At 46.3% G+C, this 18,511-nt stretch overlaps 3 protein-coding genes and 1 non-coding gene across 4 annotated transcripts; 1 reads left to right on the top strand and 3 right to left on the bottom strand.

Annotated features, from left to right (window-relative positions):
- Window positions 1–76: 76 nt before the first annotated feature.
- LOC111602311 (WD repeat domain phosphoinositide-interacting protein 2) lies at window positions 77–7,830 on the bottom strand. Its single transcript, XM_023319312.2, has 4 exons — window positions 7,675–7,830; window positions 1,006–1,739; window positions 367–951; window positions 77–305 (listed from the first exon to the last, which is right to left on the bottom strand). The coding sequence occupies exons 1-4, from the start codon at window positions 7,710–7,712 to the stop codon at window positions 205–207; spliced, it is 1,458 nt and encodes a 485-aa protein (XP_023175080.1). The 5' UTR covers window positions 7,713–7,830; the 3' UTR covers window positions 77–204.
- LOC111602391 lies at window positions 1,906–2,045 on the bottom strand. Its single transcript, XR_002751615.1, has one exon. It is a non-coding gene; the product is annotated as a U4 spliceosomal RNA (small nuclear RNA).
- LOC111602310 lies at window positions 2,844–5,247 on the bottom strand. Its single transcript, XM_023319310.2, has one exon. The coding sequence runs from the start codon at window positions 4,962–4,964 to the stop codon at window positions 2,922–2,924; it is 2,043 nt and encodes a 680-aa protein (XP_023175078.2). The 5' UTR covers window positions 4,965–5,247; the 3' UTR covers window positions 2,844–2,921.
- A 254-nt stretch (window positions 7,831–8,084) lies between the features above and the next one.
- Window positions 8,085–18,324, top strand: LOC111602308 (serine/arginine repetitive matrix protein 2). The gene is made up of 7 exons (XM_023319309.2): window positions 8,085–8,534; window positions 8,797–8,978; window positions 9,049–9,519; window positions 9,576–13,778; window positions 13,934–17,052; window positions 17,114–17,214; window positions 17,283–18,324. Exons 1-7 carry the CDS (start codon window positions 8,330–8,332, stop codon window positions 17,828–17,830), a joined length of 8,829 nt encoding a protein of 2,942 aa, XP_023175077.2. The 5' UTR covers window positions 8,085–8,329; the 3' UTR covers window positions 17,831–18,324.
- The last annotated feature ends 187 nt before the right edge of the window (window positions 18,325–18,511 follow it).

Genomic DNA, 18,511 nt, shown 5'->3' with positions numbered 1-18,511 from the left:
TTTTTGTTTTATTTTTTGTACTTAAAATAATTAAACTGCTTTAAATAATTTGCTAAATTTTGTTTTTTTTTTGGTGCCTTTTATGTAGATATATACTTTTTATATTTGTTTTTTTTTTTTGGGTTTTTGGAAATGCAGAGTTCTTGCTCAACCACACTGTGTTTTATCTAGAAAGACCATGTCCCGTGTGCTGCTTCTTCGTGGTCAATCCTTTGCGGTGATGGCAACGGGTGGGAATTGGCGCTCGTCGTACAGCTTTGTGGGCGTGTCGATGGCATCGCACAGCTTGCGGAACTTGTCGGAATCTATGAATTGAAAAGGGCTTGGATGAGCAGGTGGAATAGAAAGATATGCAGTCGCACTCACCTGACATGGCGTCCGCCTGCTCGCCACGCAGTATGCCCGCATAGCTGTTGTCCGCCACGGGATCGGGATTCTCGATCAGCACACTAGCCGCACAGCTTTTGAGCATAGTCAGTGATTGCTGTGGCAGCGTCTTCGTCTGTGCTTTGAGCACACTTTCGCTCAGCTGCAACTCGATGACATCTTCGAGAGCGCCACGCAAGTCATGCACAGCCAGCAGCTTGCAGGCGCCACCACGCTCCGCATTGAAGTCGTGCATGTAGAGGAAGCCATCCTCGCAGGCAATCAGCAGACGCAGTTCCTTTTGTACTCGGGTCAGGGCGCAAATGTTTTTGAGGCCTGGCTGTGGCAGCACCACCGTGGCAAAGGCGCGATCCTGCGCCAAGACATCGCTGACCTGGGCGGGCAGCAGCAGCGAGGACACCGCCTTGGTAAACATGCCACCCCAGCTGGCGGCCGTGCTAGCAGTCGTTGCTTCATTGGTTTCCTCCGCTGCCACAGAAGCAGTGCTGGCTGCAGTCGCTGACGTCTTCGTCGTCGTGGCTGTCGTTTCCTTGGTATTGCTGTCCGATTTGGCTGCCACTTCAGCTGTAGGACGAAATGTTGGTTAAGGCGAACTTCTATTTAATTACATTCACTCACCTATAGCCTTCATCTCCGCCGCCTCCACAGCCCGGGCATCGATCTTGAAGACATGCACCGTCTCCGTGTTGGAGGAGGCACAGAGATAATCGCCGCTCGCTGCGAAGACCAGCGAAGCGATCCTTACACAACGCTTGACGCCTCGTCTCAACTCCTGCACCCGCTGGCCGTTCTTCACACAGAAGACGCGTATCACAGTGCCTCGCTCCGAGGCGGTGGCCAGCAGTGCGCCGCTGGGCGAGAACGTGAGCGCTGAGAGGGGCGTGTCATGCGCCTTGATCGTCATGCCTGTGCGCAATTTGTTGGCATTGAAGATGCGCAGCTCGCCGCTGGACTGGCAGATGGGAAACGCCAGATGGGAGTTGAGAGAGAGAGCACAGAGACCCAGCTCATTTGGCGCTATATTCTCAATGGAATGCAGGATCTTCATGTCGCGTATGTCATGTATGTGTATGCTCTCCGCCAGGCAAACAATCAAGCGTTGGCGATTCATGCGCACGCACAGAATCTCCGAAGGATAGAAGCAATTGCATATGTCCTGTTTCTTTTTGAAGTGCAGCATCTTAAGGCAGTTGGGCTTCTGTGAGGTGACCAGCACCACCAGCGAGCTGTTAAACAGCCGCTCCACAATGCGTATTTGCTCTGTATTGTCCTTGGCAAAGATCTCCTCGACCTTATCCTGGCCGGCAATCGAATACAAACGCAGACCAGTGCTGCTCAGCACAGAAAGCGAGCTGCGGGTGTTAAAAATGGTATGCAGCCATATTTAGCATATTTCAAAGGAAAACATTAATTAACACTACTTCAAACAAACTTCAGTGCCAATCCCATTCGTTTCCGCCCCTTAATCATATATAAGACAACTACTTCCTTTAGACTACCAAATTCATCATTTTATTAGCCCTCTCGGGCTTCCAAAAATTGCCGTAGTGGACGGTATTTCACGTCCCCATGGCGGGGTATTGGTTAAAGTTTTCAACTAGCAATAATCGCACCTCAGTAGAACTTCATTGGTTACGATATCGCCTCTGCGCAAAGATAACCTAACACTGCCAAACAACACTTACTCCATTCGTGCCCAACTATAACCAGTTGAGAATTCTAAGTGACCTAAACATAAATACACCCAGGCATTTAAACGTTTCGGTTCTGCAAGTTTATGTAGCATGCTTTTCGGCTGCATTTTTGTTATTGTATGTGTGCATTGTGTGAGAATTCGGCAAATGCATCCCTTTTTGTTGCTTTATTGGCTTTGGGTTTTAGATAGGAAGGGAAGTCGTAAATGCACTTGAGAGGGCTGGTCAGCGGCAGCTACATATAAAACAGCTTATACATTGCCTCTAAGGGTTGTTACTCAACATTTTTAATATAAAATAATTTTTAAAATTATTTTACATTTTTAAATACAAAAAACAGCTAAAAAAGCAATTTTTTGATTTAGCTGCTTTGGCATTCGAACCCGCAACCTTGGCACATTTTTGATTTCAAATCAGCAAAACATGACAAACGGCAAATAAACATAAATTAAAAATAAAAAAAATCAATCATATTCAAAAAGCAATAGCCTTGCTTAAGCATAATAAACATAAATATGGGTTTCATATGCAGAAATAATAAAAAACTAATGACTAAACGCCGAAACATTTAGCTAAGAAAACAGCTCAAAGCTGCGCTGTGCATGAAAGAGCGTGACAGCTATACACATACAAAAATACCAAATCCAAGTAAATACCAGCGTAGTGCTTTTTTAGGTAATTTTTAATGTTTACTAGGATTTCTAATTCATTTTAATAGTATTCTAAAGTAAGTATTCTAAGTATTTTCTAAACACACTTTGAGATCCAGCTAATAATTGCTTTGGCGCGCTTTTAACTTTGTACTTGGTACTTATTGCTAATAGGGATAACTACAGCTGTCTAAATCAAATCACTTGGCGACAATTGAGATTCGCCCTCTGCCAAATATATGTGCAACGCCTTGTAAAGTAAAGCAATGCCCAGCTGCTTCTTCTGCTTCATAGTCCAGATCTGAGCCGGTCCATAATAGTCTCCACGCTTCAAATTCGTCAAGTGGGTCAGCCCGAGAGCATCTATAATGGATGCCTCTCTCGTGTACGCATCTGTGGGCATTATATTGTGAAAGACATGCAGACAGACGACTCCACTGCCATGTTGCCAAATGTCCAGGATGCGCTGCAGCTTCTTGCTGCCAGCTTTCCCATTGGCTGGTGGCGGAGACTTAAACAGCTCCGGCATTAGTAGACAACGTCCAGTCGCACGCTTTTTCCCATTCGCTGGCTGCTGTTGGTGCAAGCGCGTGTGCTGACGCATTGCATCATAGAGATGGGCGTAGGGCCGGGAGCACTTGCCTTTGCCCACATAGAAAATGGCATCCAGGAAGCGAGACCAAATGCTAAGTGGATCAACGAAAGCGCGTTCCCCAGGCAGATTCCTCGAGATGCGCGGATCTATTAACATATAAATGAAACTTTGCTTCAGATGCCCCTCGCGCAGCTGCTTTCCACTCCCTCCAGCTGTGGCAAAGTGCTGGGCAGACGCGTTCTCATGCACCATAAACCGCTCGATCTGCTCGTAATCCGACTGCGAACGCAACGTATGATGCAGCTCCACGGAGTATTTGAACTGTGCCGCCTTCGCATGCTTCTGTGCCGCCAGCAGAGCCGCTGTATTCCTCTTGTATTTGATCAACTGTTTGATGTAAAGCCTTTTCGTTGTGTGTGTAATGGGTCCAACTGGAGCGCCCAGCTGCGTCAGCTCTGCACGCAGTGCGTCCGTCTCATAGTCCAGCGGCAGGGTAAGATTTGTGCTCACGCTGCTGTCAAGCTGCACAGAAGTAGGTGGTGGCTCCAAATGGTTCTGCTTGCGCTTCGTGAGCTGTTTCTTGGATGCATCATTCTGGAGCAGCTTCGTCTCATAGAAGACAAGGCCATTCTCATCGTCTGTATGCACATAGGCTTCGGTCATTTGGAGATAATATGTTTTGTCCTGGGGCTGCTGCTTCCTTTGCTGATCCTCTGGCTCCTCCTCTGGGGCTGTGTGGAAGCTCTGCTCCAGCACACAAGCTTGCGCTACCTGCTCCACCAGCTGACCAAAGGCAGCTCGACTAGCAACTGCCGGGGAACTGGATTGCTCTGACGGCGCTTGCTCCGCTTGCCTCAACGTCTGCTGCACATGCTGTTCGTAGCTAAAGTCCTCTTGGGCTATAGCCTGATCGACCAGCATTTCCACTTGTTGTTCCTGCAGCAGGGATTTGCGTGCACGCGATCGTTCCACTTTATCCCGCCAGCTCTCGATCAAAGTTCGACGGCCACATGTCGAAGCATCCTGATTGTGCGTTAGCTCTGCTAAATGATCTCGAGTTAGAGAAAACAGGTTGACCGATTGCTCCGGCTCGTCTGGAAACTGTGGCTGTGGCTTGCCACGTCGGTGCGTTATATTGATGTAGTAGGGCGAGGTGACATCGTGATTATACTTCAGCGTCGACTTGGGCGTCAGTAACTTCTGTTTCTGTTGCTGCTTCTCCCTGTAAATGTGGTCGCGCATCAATTGCAACACCTCGAAGTGACACTCCTCGATGGCATAGTGCACGGCCAGCTTATGCTCATCATCCGCAATATCTGGCCGTGCTCCATGCTTCAGTAGCAGGCGCACTAGCTCCGTGCGCCCATAGATCGCAGCGATATGCAATGCAGTCATATTTCCATCACAGCGCACATTCACATCCATCTGATCGCTGGCGAGAAACCGTTCGAGTATACGCAAAGCCAGCTCCTCGTTCTGCATGCCACACACATAGTGCAACGGAGCTAATCCTCGCTCGCAGGGCACAACGCCTGCATTGATGATGTTTCGATCCAGCATTGAAAATATATCCGTTTCGTTCTCATCCTCCAGGGCGTCGAGCAGCGTTAGAGCTAGAAAATTAGCTCGCTGCTCCATAGCGTGCGAATTGATTTTCCACACCTTCAGGTATTCAATTACCCAATTATTTTCCAATTTTCGCCTTTTTCAATGTCAAATGCAGTTTATGTTTGTTGTTGTTTATATTTTACTTGCGCTTGCTGCGATTTGGTATTTTAGTTGGTATTAATTCTGTGCACTGCACTACCACACTGTTTGACAGTGCTGTAAAACGTGCTCAATTTCCGGTAAATTTAAATTTCAACTTTGGCAACTTTAACAAAGCATACCAAAAGCTATAGAATTTCATTGGTTTTGATAAGTTTAGACTATGAAAACAATTGATCAATTTTAATTATTTATAAATTTATTGATAAGTATTTATGTCAATCATAGCCGAAGCGATTTTTTTGCATTTGGTAAGTGATTTAGTATTTATTCTACGTGACGCAGCACGACAATATTCGCAGTGTTGCAAAACGCGGTCGTTTTGAATTTTTGTTTTTGCAGCTAGCTTAAAAAATTAAATTATATTAGCTTTTGGTTTTAATTGTTGTTGCCGTCAAGTTTTGCACTTGAAATTATACAAAATAGTTTTGACCATGGAAATGTTTGTTTTTATTGTTATCATTTACTCGAAATTTATGTCAGACACGTTTCTCCGCAAAACCAAAAACGATAAGCGAGAGCCGCAAATCTGGCGATGAGCGCAACACGTGTGTCGCTCAGCCGATTTTATGTTGGTTCTCAATGCTTTTGTGGTTTTATTTTATGGGATCAAAACTAGTTTTGCGGCAAAGGCGTCGTCGCAAAAAATGGGGCCCAAGGCCATACTGAATTGTATGCGACTGACTGGTAGTCAAACCCCCTTTAAAAAGCGATAACATGACGGCCTTGTTTTCGATTTGTTGTTTATATTTTACGCTATCCCCTTTTGTGCTGTTTACTAACAACTAAGCTAAGCCTGAGCATTTCATACTTTTACTCAATAATATTTTTGTATGTTTTCCATGACGCAACGAAAGTAATAATGTAAACACATCAACACGGAGTGAAGTGGGCACATTAATTAAAATGTTCAGTAAAAAGTGTAGATAGAAGTTCATTCGCACCAGAAAGAAAAGATATTGAAGTAAAAGCCGAAGCCTAAATGCTCTTTACCAAATTTAAAAATGTATTGTACATACATATATAATTTTTAATATTAGTTTAATTCCATAAGAAAGTTTAAAACTTAAATTAAATTTGTTAACAAACTGTCTTAAAAATTTAAATTTCCTTTCAATAACATCGCCTCTATGTAGGGTATAAGAGGTGCAAAACGCACGGCGCAAACAGCTGGCGTAAACAAAAACAGAGATATTATGAAATAACTGCACTATTCGTGCTCAATGGACAATGGACGCGTTTGCAACACGTGTTTTTAGTTGCCCTATCATTGCCATTATCATTATCACTATCATTGCCTTAGCTCAGCTGCTGCACCTTTGCCCTTGAACTTGACGCTCAATCGAATGCCTAATTGAGTTCGTTTGTGCTGTGCATTCACCTGTAAAATGCTTTTAAAAGCAAATTGATTTGTTCTGATTAGAAAGCGTTTCGCATTCTATCTCTTTTTTGCAGCCTTTGTTGAGCTCTTTGTTCTCGCTTTATGACGCGCGACTATCAGGTTTGTTGTTGCCGCTCATATAATTGAGTTTGCCTATGGATGCGAGAGTGAGTCTGTGTGTATATAGCAATATAAGTATATATGTTTGTATGTGTGTCACATGCATACATACATATGCTTTAAGTGTTTTCTTTTTGTGATTTTCGCCATAAGCAGCAATATCGATTGTTATTGTTTCCGCTTCTAGTTTGTGCGTCACTTGCACTTTGGCTAGCGAGAGCAAAGTGCAAGAGAACGAGTGGAGTGTGAGAGAGCAGCTCATTAGGTGCTTAGTAAGTAACGGTGGTTAGGCCAGTGAGCTAATCTCAATATGACATCAGCTGAGCGAAAATAAACAAAGTTTAAAAACAAAAACAAATTAGCAAAAAAGAAGCTTTACAAGTTTATTCAGCTTGCAAGTCAGTCACAAGCCCAGTAGACAATACATACAAAGAGGACAGCATCAGCTGTTGCTCCTGTACAGTATGTGTGTGTTTGTTTTGCTTGTATGAGTGCTCGCTACTGCTGCTCATTACACTGTTTCGCAAACAACAATTGTGAGCGCTAACATTTCTGTTAACGTTAAGATGATGTCAGATTAACTCTGGTTAACTTTACACCGTAATTTATACACAACCGCAGTTTAATATTTATTTGTATTTTTATATAGTAGTCAGGTGATGGTTTCCTTTGCTGGCTAGTGTACTTTTCTGCCATTACCTATATTTCATAATAAATGTGTGCATGTCATTCCTATTAGAACTGGTTGTTTGCATGTTCTAATAAGCAAAACGACGCCAATACACGCTCACACACACTTACACAAATAAACAGATACACACACGCACACGTACTGATAGGCGCTGTTACAGTTCAGCTATTAGCACCGAATGTTCCCCTCACCCGTCATGCCACAACCCCTCCCTCATTCTACCAGCTGGTTCGCTTGTTTACTTGTCTAATTTGTCGTTCGTTGTATCTCTGATTTTTTTGCTATTTTTTTTTTGCTCAATGACCTTCTTTATTTGAAAGAAAGGCTTGAGTAGGTGTGCAAACGCTTGTTTGGGGCAGATGTTAGCTAGCTAATTTGTTATAACTTACGTAAAATCCTGGTTGAAATTCATTTGATATGCTGCCATTTTAGAAATCTGTTACAGCTGTTTTGTCAATGCGAAAAGTTTCTTATTCCACACACTTTCACTGGTCTTTTTTGTTTGTTTCGTATTGATTTAAATTTTTATTATTTTTTTACTCTTTTCACAATTTAAAACGCAATAAATTAACAAAGAGTTAACACTGAGAGTCGATTTTTAAATTATGAGATACAAATTCGATTTTCACAGTTGTTTTTGTCCGTCTTTGTTGTTTTTCTACGCTCTTCTTATTTGCTTCTGTTACATTTTCAAACAAATGTTAATACCCAAATAGCTCAAATAATGTGAACAGTGCTAATTGAGTAACTTCGTTAAGTGAGTAGGCTTCGTTCAGGCACAACAATCGGTCATCTCTAATGTGTGCGTATTGTTCGACCACCACAGTTTATCGGTCGTCTATCGGTTCTCATGCGTCGAAAAATAAAGTAATAGTATAAAAGTAATTAAAAGTATGATTAATTCGTGCAATAAATCGTTTTGCATTCAGTGTACTTGAAGTGTAAACAAATGCCTTGCATAATTTGTACTGTTTCTGCTGATTTGCTAGTGTTTTATACAAGTTTTTGAGAGCCTAACACATTTTTTCAGCAGACGCATGAAAAATGGCGGCGTCTTCAGCTACGGCTGAATGTAAAGAAGAATGTAAAGATAAAGATGACGATGCATTAACTACAACGCTACATTCATGTGCAAATGATCCAGATTTTGCAGTAATATGTGCATTTTTGCAAAAATTTGCCAAAGATTTGGGCTTGGCTTTGCCAAATTTCAAGCATTTGCAGGAGTGGTTGACAAACAACGATGAAGGTACGTATGAGTGTATGCATGTGTGTGCGTGCATATGTATGCAGCTGTGCAAGTCAGGGTGTGTGTGTGTGTGTCGCAATTGAGAGAGAGAGAGAGAGCGTGACAGAATGAGAGAAAAAGAGCTTGATTGTTTGTATTATTGTTTGGTATGGAGTAAAGCGGAGACCGTAAAAAATGCAGCTGAAAGAGAAAATAAAAACAAAAACAACAACAATCACAACATTTTGATTAACATTACACGCGTTTTCTTTTTGTTTTTCAGTGCCCCAGCTGCGAGATCTTCACATTAAACTGTTGCGCAAGACACGCAAGACGGTTCACGAAAAGAGCTGGGAATCAGCTTTGAGTAAATTCTGTTTCGGCTATTCCCTGCAGGATGCCTGGGAGATTGAGCGCTTCGGCTACCGGAATTCCAGTCTTAAAGTTAAGCTACGTATTCTACGTGTTAGTACAAACTAGAAGCTTGACTTCGCATTTCATGTTCCTTATTAATCCTTCGATCTTTTGCTTTCAGGAACTACTTGAAAGTCAATTTGAACGTAATGCGAAGTTTCGTGCAAATATTCAAACGCTAAACGCGACCACATTGCGCGCTCAGCCCATTGGACGCGATCGCTTGGGTCACTCCTATTGGCTGTCGCAGGATGGCGATTGCAATTTGCGCATTTATCAGGAGCATTTGGACGAGGAGATATGGCAGGTGGTGGCTACAAATCGTGATGAATTTGTTAATCTCATTGCACGTCTACGTGGAAATGAGGTAGTGCTGCCCTCCAAGGACATTGGCGAAGCGGATGAAGATACCACAAGCAGTAGCAGCAGCAGTCAAGCTGCACCACCGGCCCCACCAACTATACTGCAGCCGGACCCACATGATGAGGATTCGCATGAAGCGAAAGTGCCCAATTTAAAGATTAAGCTGCGCACTCCCGAGCAGCAGCAACAGGAGCAACCGGAGCCAGAGGTTAAGCCCAAGAAGGTCAAGGTGAGTCAATGAGCTAAAGATTACATTTTCCTTTGGTTACACAGTTTCCATTGCAGCCCCTGCTTATTACACAAGGCAAACTGGGAGGATCGCCTGCACCGGCCAAGAAACGGCCGTTGGAGGATGTGGACAATAGTCCACCGGTAGCATCTGAGGATCATCAAAAGAAGCAGCGACCTACGCTGCTCGACACAAAACGTATTAAAAAGCCAAGTCGGTATGAGAGCACCAAATCCGAAGATGATAACGAAGTGGACTCGGAGGACTCGGAACTGGATGAGGGCGAAGAGGAGGAAGAGGAATCGCTCGACGGAGAGGAGGAATCACTTGATAGTGCTGCTGCTGACGAAGATGAGAACGAGCAAAAATTTAACGAAGAGGATGAAGAGGATGATGATGATGACGAGGACGACGAAGTTGGCGAAGATATTGAAGAGCCCACTCTAATAGTTCGCGGACACGGAGATGGTCATGAATGCCAAGCGTTGCCAGATGATTCACTATTTCTTGGCGCTTTTGCAGATAAGGAAGCTGATTTAGATCCGTGCGTTGGTGAAACAATCGTGGAAGAACTCTTTTTTGTGCATGGCTCCGGAACTGGAGCTGAATGTCTAGTTGGAAACAATAGCAACAACGAAGCCAACGACGAGGAGGCCACCTCAAAGCCTGAGCCAAAGGCGACATTCTTTTTCGGCGAACCGGGCTGTCTAAAACTAAGTCCCATTAAACAGACGCCAAAGCAGGAAACAAAAAGAAGCATATTCGATAGCATAGGCGACCCAGAACCAGAACCTGAGAAAACGAATGGAGAGAGTCGAAAGTCCAATGAAACAACGGATAATGATAACGAGAAAGTAGCGGCAGTGCTTAATGGGAATGAGTCACCGGACCAGAAACAGGAGGACAATCAGGAACAGCAAGAAAACTGCAACCCTAGCCGTGAGAGTGATAAAATTATTGCAGAAGATGATGCTAAAGAAAAGATGGTCAATAGAGAATCATCAGAAAATCTTGTTGAAAATGTGTCTGAAAAAACGGAAGAAACAAAAGAAATCTCAATTGAACAAAATGAAGAAAGACCTGAAAAGTCAGAAGAAGAAAGCGTAGAACAAGTTTATAAAGTGAGGGTAATAGAAACGACAAATGAATCAGTGGAAATAGTAAAGAATACAATTAAAACGGAAGCAACGAACGAAAAAGATGAATTGGAAACTAGAAAACACGTTGATAGTGTTGCTGAAAAAAGAGAAGATAATAATAAGTTAAATATGAACCATGTTGGCAAGGAAGAGCTAAATGAAGAAATCATTGAAGAAGCAGCGCCAGTTGCAGCTGACAACAACGCAGCACCTAAACCAACTGAAGAAAGCAGTAAATCTATCCCGAATGAAGAAACTGAACCACAGAAAACTTTAGCAGTTGAAGCAGCTGGAAATGGAGTCGAAACTACAGATATTGACAAAGCAACTGCAACTGCGGGTACTGTTGCAGCTAATGTATTAGCAGCACCCGCTGCGGAAAACAGCAACAAAACTAAGTTAACAGAAACAGTACAAAGTGAATTGCCTAGCACCTCTAAGGTTGTAATCCCAAATGATAATCAAAACACAACGCCTAAGGAAAACAAAAGCGAAGCGACGATCTGTGAAGCAAAGGAGCCGAAGGAAAGTAAAATAGAGAGCCAGACCAGAAAAGCAATGTTGCTGCCCAATCGGAAACGTCGTTTGGCCGATTTTGCAGCACCGGCTGCACGTCATTCCACATCCGAAAGCGAAATCGATATACATGGCGAGCTCCAGCTGGAAGATGAACAACAGTTGGATGACGATGATTTGGATATTGGTGGCAAGCGTATTAAAATGCGTCCAAAGATTACTAACGTCGAAGTACGACGCAAGGTGGAGGCTCAGAAAACACAAATTGAGGAAACAACCTCGTCGAGCGGCGAGGAAGATGCGCGCAGTCGTCGCAAGATCATAGCGCCAAAGCGCCATCTGGAAAAACCCAATCCGGTGAAGCAAAAGCCCACGCTGGCTGAAATCATTGAGAAGAAATTAAAGAAGACGCCAGAGAAACCAAAAGATGAGCAGGAGCAGACAGCTCAATTGGTCGAGCAGCCCATAGCCCCGCCAGTGGCCATGCCCGCGCCCACACAGGTGCCTGCACAGCCAGTAGGTGAGATCACGCCACCTATAGCGCAAAGAATAGAACCTGTACCCTTTACACCGCCCAAAAAGTCGCCCATTACAAAGCCACTGAAAAAGAATTTGCTTACGCAAATACGCCAAGAGGAGAGCGACGAGGAGGCAACACCAAGAAAGCGAACCAATAGTGAAACAGTTGTGACTGCAATTCCAGCTCCAACAAGCCAAGGCTTCGAATCCACATTACAACGCAAACGACGCAGCAGCGAGGAATCAAAGGACTCCAAGGAGGCGAGCGTCAGCGAAGAGTTGCCTGCAATAAGCGAGAAACACATGCGCAACAATGATCAGCAATTCTTGCAGGAGGAACCTTCGACCGTAGCTCCAGAATCCCATCAAGTCAAACAGGAAACTACAGTTATTCGGGAAGAAATTCCAGAACAGGAGTGGCCACAACAGTCGGCGAAGACTACTGTGGTTAAGCAAGCTTCGCCTCCTGTGGTTAGGCAAGCTTCGCCTCCAGTGGTTAAACAAGCTTCACCTCCAGTGGTCAAGCCAGCTGTGTCTCATCTGGTTAAACAAGCAACACCTCCACCAGATAAGCAAGGCACAGCTACACCCGCTAAAGAAACCACGCCGCCTCCTGTTAAGAGGGCAACATCTTCGCCAGCTAAGACCGCAACATCTCCTCCAGCTAAGAGATCCACCTCTCCTTCAGCTAAGAGAGCAACATCCCCTATGGTCAAGAGGGCAACATCTCCTTTAGCTAAACGATCAACATCTCCCTCAGTCAAGAGGTCAACGTCTCCACCGGCGAAGCAAGCTACTCCACCGCCGTCAGCTACTAAAAAAGAAGCTCAGGCGGTCAAGCAGGCAACGCCATCAACTCCCAAGGAGGATTCACCTCCGCCACCACCTGCTGAAACTCAAGGGCGACGCTCTGGACGTCGCGGCGGCACCGCAGTTGTCTACTCGGAGCTGCCGCAGCCCAAGCGCACTCGAGGTGGCCCCAAAGAAAAATCTAGTACTGAAAGTAAGCAGCATATCAAAGAAGATCCACTCAAAATCGAAGATGAGGAGCTAGAGGAGAAACCAGCAATTAAGCCCTTGAAATCAACAGCTAAAACAAAGTCGCCAATCAAAGAGGAACCTAAACAGGAACCAGCGGCTAAGGAGAAAGCGAAAAGCGAACCCGTCGCCAAGCAGGAACCCAAAAGCGAGGAGGAAATTAAAGTCGAGGAGGAATCTAAAGAGCCAACGGAAAAACCAAAGACTTCAGTGCCTAAGGAGGAGCTGCCCAAGCCGGTTACAACGCCTGGAGTTGGACGTGGGCGAGGTCCACGTAAGAAACGTGAGGTGGACACTACCAACATTATTGATACCAACGACTCGGAGACGCCAGTGCGCCAATCCCGTCGCATAGCGCAGCAGAAAATCAAAGAAGAGGCGGAGAGGCGCAAATTGGAGGAAGTCGCGTTAAGGACAATGAAACAGCAGCTGAAGAACAAAAAAAAAGCCGAAAAGGAAGCGGATCCCACAGTACTAGAGCCGTCAGCTGAGTCGGAGTCCTTTGAGTCGGCAAGCGAAGCTGAAGAGACTAAGAAGAAAATCAAAAAAAAGTGTCCTGGCAAGAATGGCGGGTGGTCATCGGACTCCGAGGAGCAAGCCGAAAGTGAGGAGGAGGAAGAAGAGCCACCACATTACGATACAGATCCCGGCTCGCCACTTTTTAGATCCGATCATGAATTCTCGCCCGAATCGGAAGTAGAAGATGATTCTCAGGTGGTTCCGATGAAACGCGCTCGAACATTGCGCAAGGAGAATGCGGATGATAATGAGGAATATGCGGCCGCTGCGGAAGCGGACGAAGCGTGTCAGAAGTGCGGCAAATCGGACCATCCCGAATGGATACTACTCTGCGATACGCCCGACTGCAACAAAGGCTATCATTGTTCCTGCCTCAGCCCCGTGCTCTTCTATATACCCGAGGGCGACTGGCACTGTCCGCCATGCCAACAGGAGCAGCTTATCGCTGCCTTGGAACAGCAGCTGCAGCAATTCGATGATCTGGTTGCCCGCAAGCATCAGGAAAAACTTTTAGCCGAGGAAGCGGAGGTAATTTTTAGCTATTACATTGGTTTCTTTGCTATAAATATGTCTGAAATATGTGACTCACCTGAAAGTTCTGAGATCTTCCACTAAATATAATCTAAAACTAATAGCGCTTTACTATTCTTTATTATAATATTTATCAATTTTAATCTTAAAAGCGCCAAGCGGTAGCCGCTGCAGCTGCTCGGACCGCCAGTGAGTTGGAGGAGCGCTCTAACACCAATGCTCGCAAAAAGAATGATGACAAAGACGATGACGAGGATGATGAGGACGATGACGATGATGAAGATGACGACGATGATGATGGCGATGCATCCAGCAAGGCCAACAAACGCGCCAAGGCGGAAAAAACGAAACGACGACGTGGTGATGGACGCAGCAATCGACGAGCAGCTAAGCGAGGCACGCGACGCCGTCGCGGAGGGAAGGACGATGGATCGGATAGCGCTAGCAGCGCAACGAAGAGTGGCAAACAATCAGCCGCAGGTGGTGGTGGACGTTCTTCCAGCAGCAGCGGAAGCAGCAGCAGCAGCAGCTACTCTGATTCGGATGACGAGCCCATTTACAAGCTACGCAAGCGGCGACAGATCAATGTCAGCTATCGCCTCAATGAATACGATGATTTGATTAATTCGGCGTTAAAGAAGGAGATGGACGAGGTGGCTGGAGCTGGAAATCTGGGCAGGGGCAAGGACATTAGCACTATTATCGAGGCGGACAAAGAAAAAACGCGACGCGAAGAGGAGGGCGAGCAACCCGACGAGGATGAGTCGCAAGTGAAAGCGACAAAGGTTACGACAGACACGCAGGAAAAATCAAGTAATGAGGACGACAGCAACGACGAAGATGACGAGCAGCCATTGAAAGCTGTTAAACAGTCGAAGAGTAAAGTTTCTCAACCGGCTAAAAAGAAGGCACGCAAGTTGACTACGTTGGATGTGAGCTCCGAGGAAGATCATGGCAGCGATGAGGACTTTAAGACTTCCAGTTTCTCCGACGACGATAGTTCACAGTCTGCATCTGACGATTCCGACTCCAGTCTAGAGGTTTATCGTCGGCCTGGGCGTGGTAAAAAGCAGCGCAAGGCAGCAAGACGAGCGGCACGAGAACGTCGTAAGGATCGCAAGTTTGTGGTGGAGGAAAGCGATGAAAGCGACGAAGAGGAGCAACAAAAACGATCCAAGTCCAACAAGTCTCATAAGAAGAAGAAGAAGGATGATTCCGATTATACGGAAACCGAAACGGACGACGATGAAAACGGTTCCGAGCTATCGGAGAACATGGATAGCGCAGATCTATGCGATGACACGACTAGCGAGAGCGAGGACGGTGCCTGGCATCCATCGAAACGCAAGAAGCCAGCTGCCAAGAAATCTTCGACTGCCATTGCACGCAAATCTCCCAAATTGAAGAAACCTGTAATTAAGAAGACCAAACAGCTGGAATATTCAGATGATGACATCAGTGAGAGTGAGGAGGAAGAGGACGAGGATGATGATGATGCAGTGCAGATTGGCGCTAATGGTGCACCGATGTCGGGCAAGGGTTCAGGCAAACAGCCGCGTTCGCAGCCATTAAAGAAGACTACGTCAACGACGGGCTCGTCGGCGCAGGCGCAGGCGTCTGGCAAAGGTAAAGGCAAAGGCAAGAGCACCAAGAAAAAGAAGAAGGCCCCTTCATCGGATGAAGGTGGCGGTGGCGGTTCCGATGAGCGAACGCGTACACGTGGCCGTCGCTACGCCTATATCGAGGACTTTGACGACGACAGCTCCGATGGGGGCATCAAGCCAGGAGTACAGCGTCCCGATACACCGCCAGAAGAACGTCAAAAGTTTATACAGAAGCAGGAGGAGATCAAACGCATGCTTGCCGAGAAGAACGCGGAGGGCGCGAAACTGGCAGCAACGCCTCGACTAATACCAATCAAGGGATCAACTACAGTGGCGCCCGTACAGGAGAAACGCACGCCCACAAAAAGTGGTGCCGCTTCTGGTGCAGGTGATTCGCTGTCAACAGTGCCGTTGTCTGTGATACGTCAGGCTAAGGTGTTGGACATTGATTATTTGCATCGCAAAGGTGAGGCCATTGATGATCTGGATGATGTGGACTCCGAGCTGGATGATACCGAGCTACCCGATTTGCCCGAGGACATGGAAGATGCGATTGCACGCATGGTGGTGGAGCAGTTCAATTCAGATACTGCTGTACGTGAGTTGCCTGCACCGGACGAGGTGTTGCGCACCACGCCAGCTAAATCTAAGGTGACGAAACAACAGCCCACCACACCGGAGCAGATGCCAAGCGCCTCCGGGCTGCAGGAGCCTATGCGCAAACGCTTGCCTATGCCCACAATGCATCCGCCGCTGCTGCGTCATCAGTTTCCATCGCATGGCCCAGCCGGTGGGCTACCAGCTTCACTTCTACCTCCACCGCCGGGTGGACAACAACAGCATCCCCCGCCTGGCATGCACCCAATGTTGCAGCGCCATTTGGCACCGCCACCACAGGCCATGCAGCTGCTGCAGAGCGCTCTTTCCGCACCTCTAGGTCAGCCACTGAGCCGTGCAAACTATGCGTCTGCACAGCAACAACAGCTGCCTGCCATGCAGCGATTGCCACTGGGCATGTCAATGCCGGTTGCTGCAGCCCATCTCATGCAGGCAGCCGCTGCAGCTGCTACAGTGCGCGGCCCAGCGCCTGTTCCAGCACCCGAAGCCAAGCCACGTGGTCGTCGAAAAAAGGTTACGCCACTGCGTGATCAGTTGCAGAAGCAACAAACCGCCGCAGCTGTTACAGCAGCCACCTCGTCGGTGGGCAACGAGAAACCTGCGCCTTCTGGCAAGGCGCAGCCACCGCCAACGCCTCCACAGCTCTTTAAGCCTCATGAAGATGCACCAGTCACCGTCGCCCAGGCTTCCGTAATCACGCGCATGCCCATGCCTTCATTGCTTCCGCCGGCACATACACGCGTGCCACCAGCATCACCGGGAGCTGGCATGTATCCGAGTAGCGCGGAATTGGCTCGTTTTTATTCCCAGCCATTGCCGCCCAGCTCTGCGCTGCGCCCCACATATGGGGCACCGCCGCCATTACGTGGCGCGCCACCCACGTCAACAGCATCTGCATCGCCTGGTAGTGCATCCAATGCGCGTCCGCCGCCCTATCTACATGGCCCAGAACACCATGGTGGTCCTCCGCCGCCAGGCTCATTGGCTAGCGTCTATGGCGCCGGTCCGCCACCGGCTCGTCATGCCTCACCGCATCTGAATCCTTACAGGTAAGTTAAGTCAGGGGGAGATTGAATTGTTACGGTTAATATAAATATATTTCATTTGAAGAGCACCGCCCATTTATGGCAATCCGAACTATCCACCGCGTGTGGCACCTCCTGGCAGCGCCAATATGCGACCTGGTCCAGTGGACTATGCAGCCGGTGCGCGTAAGTAGCATTAAAATCTAATTTAAATTCTAGTTCAACTCTTACTTATAATAATCTTTCTGTTTTAGGTGGCTATCCACCCTATGGCTATTATCCACCGCCGCTGACTACGCCGCCTGCGCACGCGTCTGCGCCCAGTTCAGTGATTGTGAGTGCGCCGCCGCCGCCTCCTGTCACACCCACAAATCATTCAGTTTCGGCATTGACGCGTGGCAAATCACCAGCACCAACTCCATCATCAGCACCACCACAACCACCAGCACCAGCACCAGCACCAGCTCCAGCTCCAGCTCCAGCTGTGCCTGTCGCTCCGCCGCCTGTATCAGGACCACCGTCTGCACCACCAGCAGCTGTCACACCAGAGGTGCATAAATCATCGGTGATAACCAGCAAGAAACTCATCACACTGGAGGCCTACTCCAATATCAAATCGCCGCTGGCTGTGGTTGGGGATGCCTCAGCCGATTCGCCAGCACCCATTGCCGAGGAGGATTCCAGCTCGGCACACGGCAGCAGTAGCGCCGTTGTTGCCGCGAACAGTGTTGGAGGAGGTGTCGGGGAATTCAGTGGCCTGGTGAGCTACTTCAGCTCCCAACAGGACGATTATGATACATAACAAACGCCGGCGGCAGTCCAAGCTTGTATATAATGTAGTTGATCTATAATATAGAGATGTTTATGTGTGGCGTCTGTGAATGTCCTATAATAAGAAGGGATGTGGCTAGTCCCCGTTTTAGGCTATTTATTGAAAATTTCAATCCTCACACACACCCACACCCACAACCGCAATTGAAAGTGCATATAAAAAAGTAGCGTAAAAAATGAAACCATGAGAAATTCGTCAACTCGTTTGTTTATAAATTAAATATATATTTATTTTAAGTTAGGCTCCTATTTTCTTGACCATATGCTCTATGTGCTCCTAGAGTCTCTTCAACAACAGCAGCAACTTAAGTATTTTAGTTTAATTGTATAGTACGATGCATGCATGTTCGATTTGTTAATGTTTAGCTACCTATATGGCCGATCCATTATCGAGCTATATCAATTATAGAAGCATTGCATAATTATGATAATAATTTATATACCTACACTCTACCCTATATGATATATACGTATATGCATATATAGTAAACTAATTTAAACTAAACTAAAAATAATTAACAGCGCATATTATACAAAGTTAAATTACTTAACAACTATGGATAAAATGACGTATACTACAAATGAAATTAAAGAGAAGCAAATTATCAAATAAAACTAAAATTAGTTGAATAAAATTACCTTTGTATGTTTA

This window comes from Drosophila hydei, unplaced genomic scaffold (assembly GCF_003285905.1).
Source record: "Drosophila hydei strain 15085-1641.00,03,60 unplaced genomic scaffold, DhydRS2 tig00000149-arrow-pilon, whole genome shotgun sequence".
NCBI lineage: Eukaryota > Metazoa > Arthropoda > Insecta > Diptera > Drosophilidae > Drosophila > Drosophila hydei.
Note: the sequence above shows the minus strand (reverse complement) of the source record. Positions and strands in the feature narration are given on the sequence as shown.

What these genes read in the sequence shown, in the direction of transcription:
- LOC111602308 (XM_023319309.2), top strand. Translation starts at nt 8,330, where the DNA reads ATGGCGGCGTCTTCAGCTACGGCTGAATGTAAAGAAGAATGTAAAGAT. An exon ending in GTTGACAAACAACGATGAAG is followed by an intron (nt 8,535 to 8,796) that starts GTACGTATGAGT and finishes TTTGTTTTTCAG; the next exon opens with TGCCCCAGCTGCGAGATCTT. An exon ending in GGACTATGCAGCCGGTGCGC is followed by an intron (nt 17,215 to 17,282) that starts GTAAGTAGCATT and finishes TTTCTGTTTTAG; the next exon opens with GTGGCTATCCACCCTATGGC.
- LOC111602310 (XM_023319310.2), bottom strand. Translation starts at nt 4,964, where the DNA reads ATGGAGCAGCGAGCTAATTTTCTAGCTCTAACGCTGCTCGACGCCCTG.
- LOC111602311 (XM_023319312.2), bottom strand. Translation starts at nt 7,712, where the DNA reads ATGGCAGCATATCAAATGAATTTCAACCAGGATTTTAC. An exon ending in AATTTCAACCAGGATTTTAC is followed by an intron (nt 1,740 to 7,674) that starts GTAAGTTATAAC and finishes TAACACCCGCAG; the next exon opens with CTCGCTTTCTGTGCTGAGCA. An exon ending in GGCGGAGATGAAGGCTATAG is followed by an intron (nt 952 to 1,005) that starts GTGAGTGAATGT and finishes TTCGTCCTACAG; the next exon opens with CTGAAGTGGCAGCCAAATCG.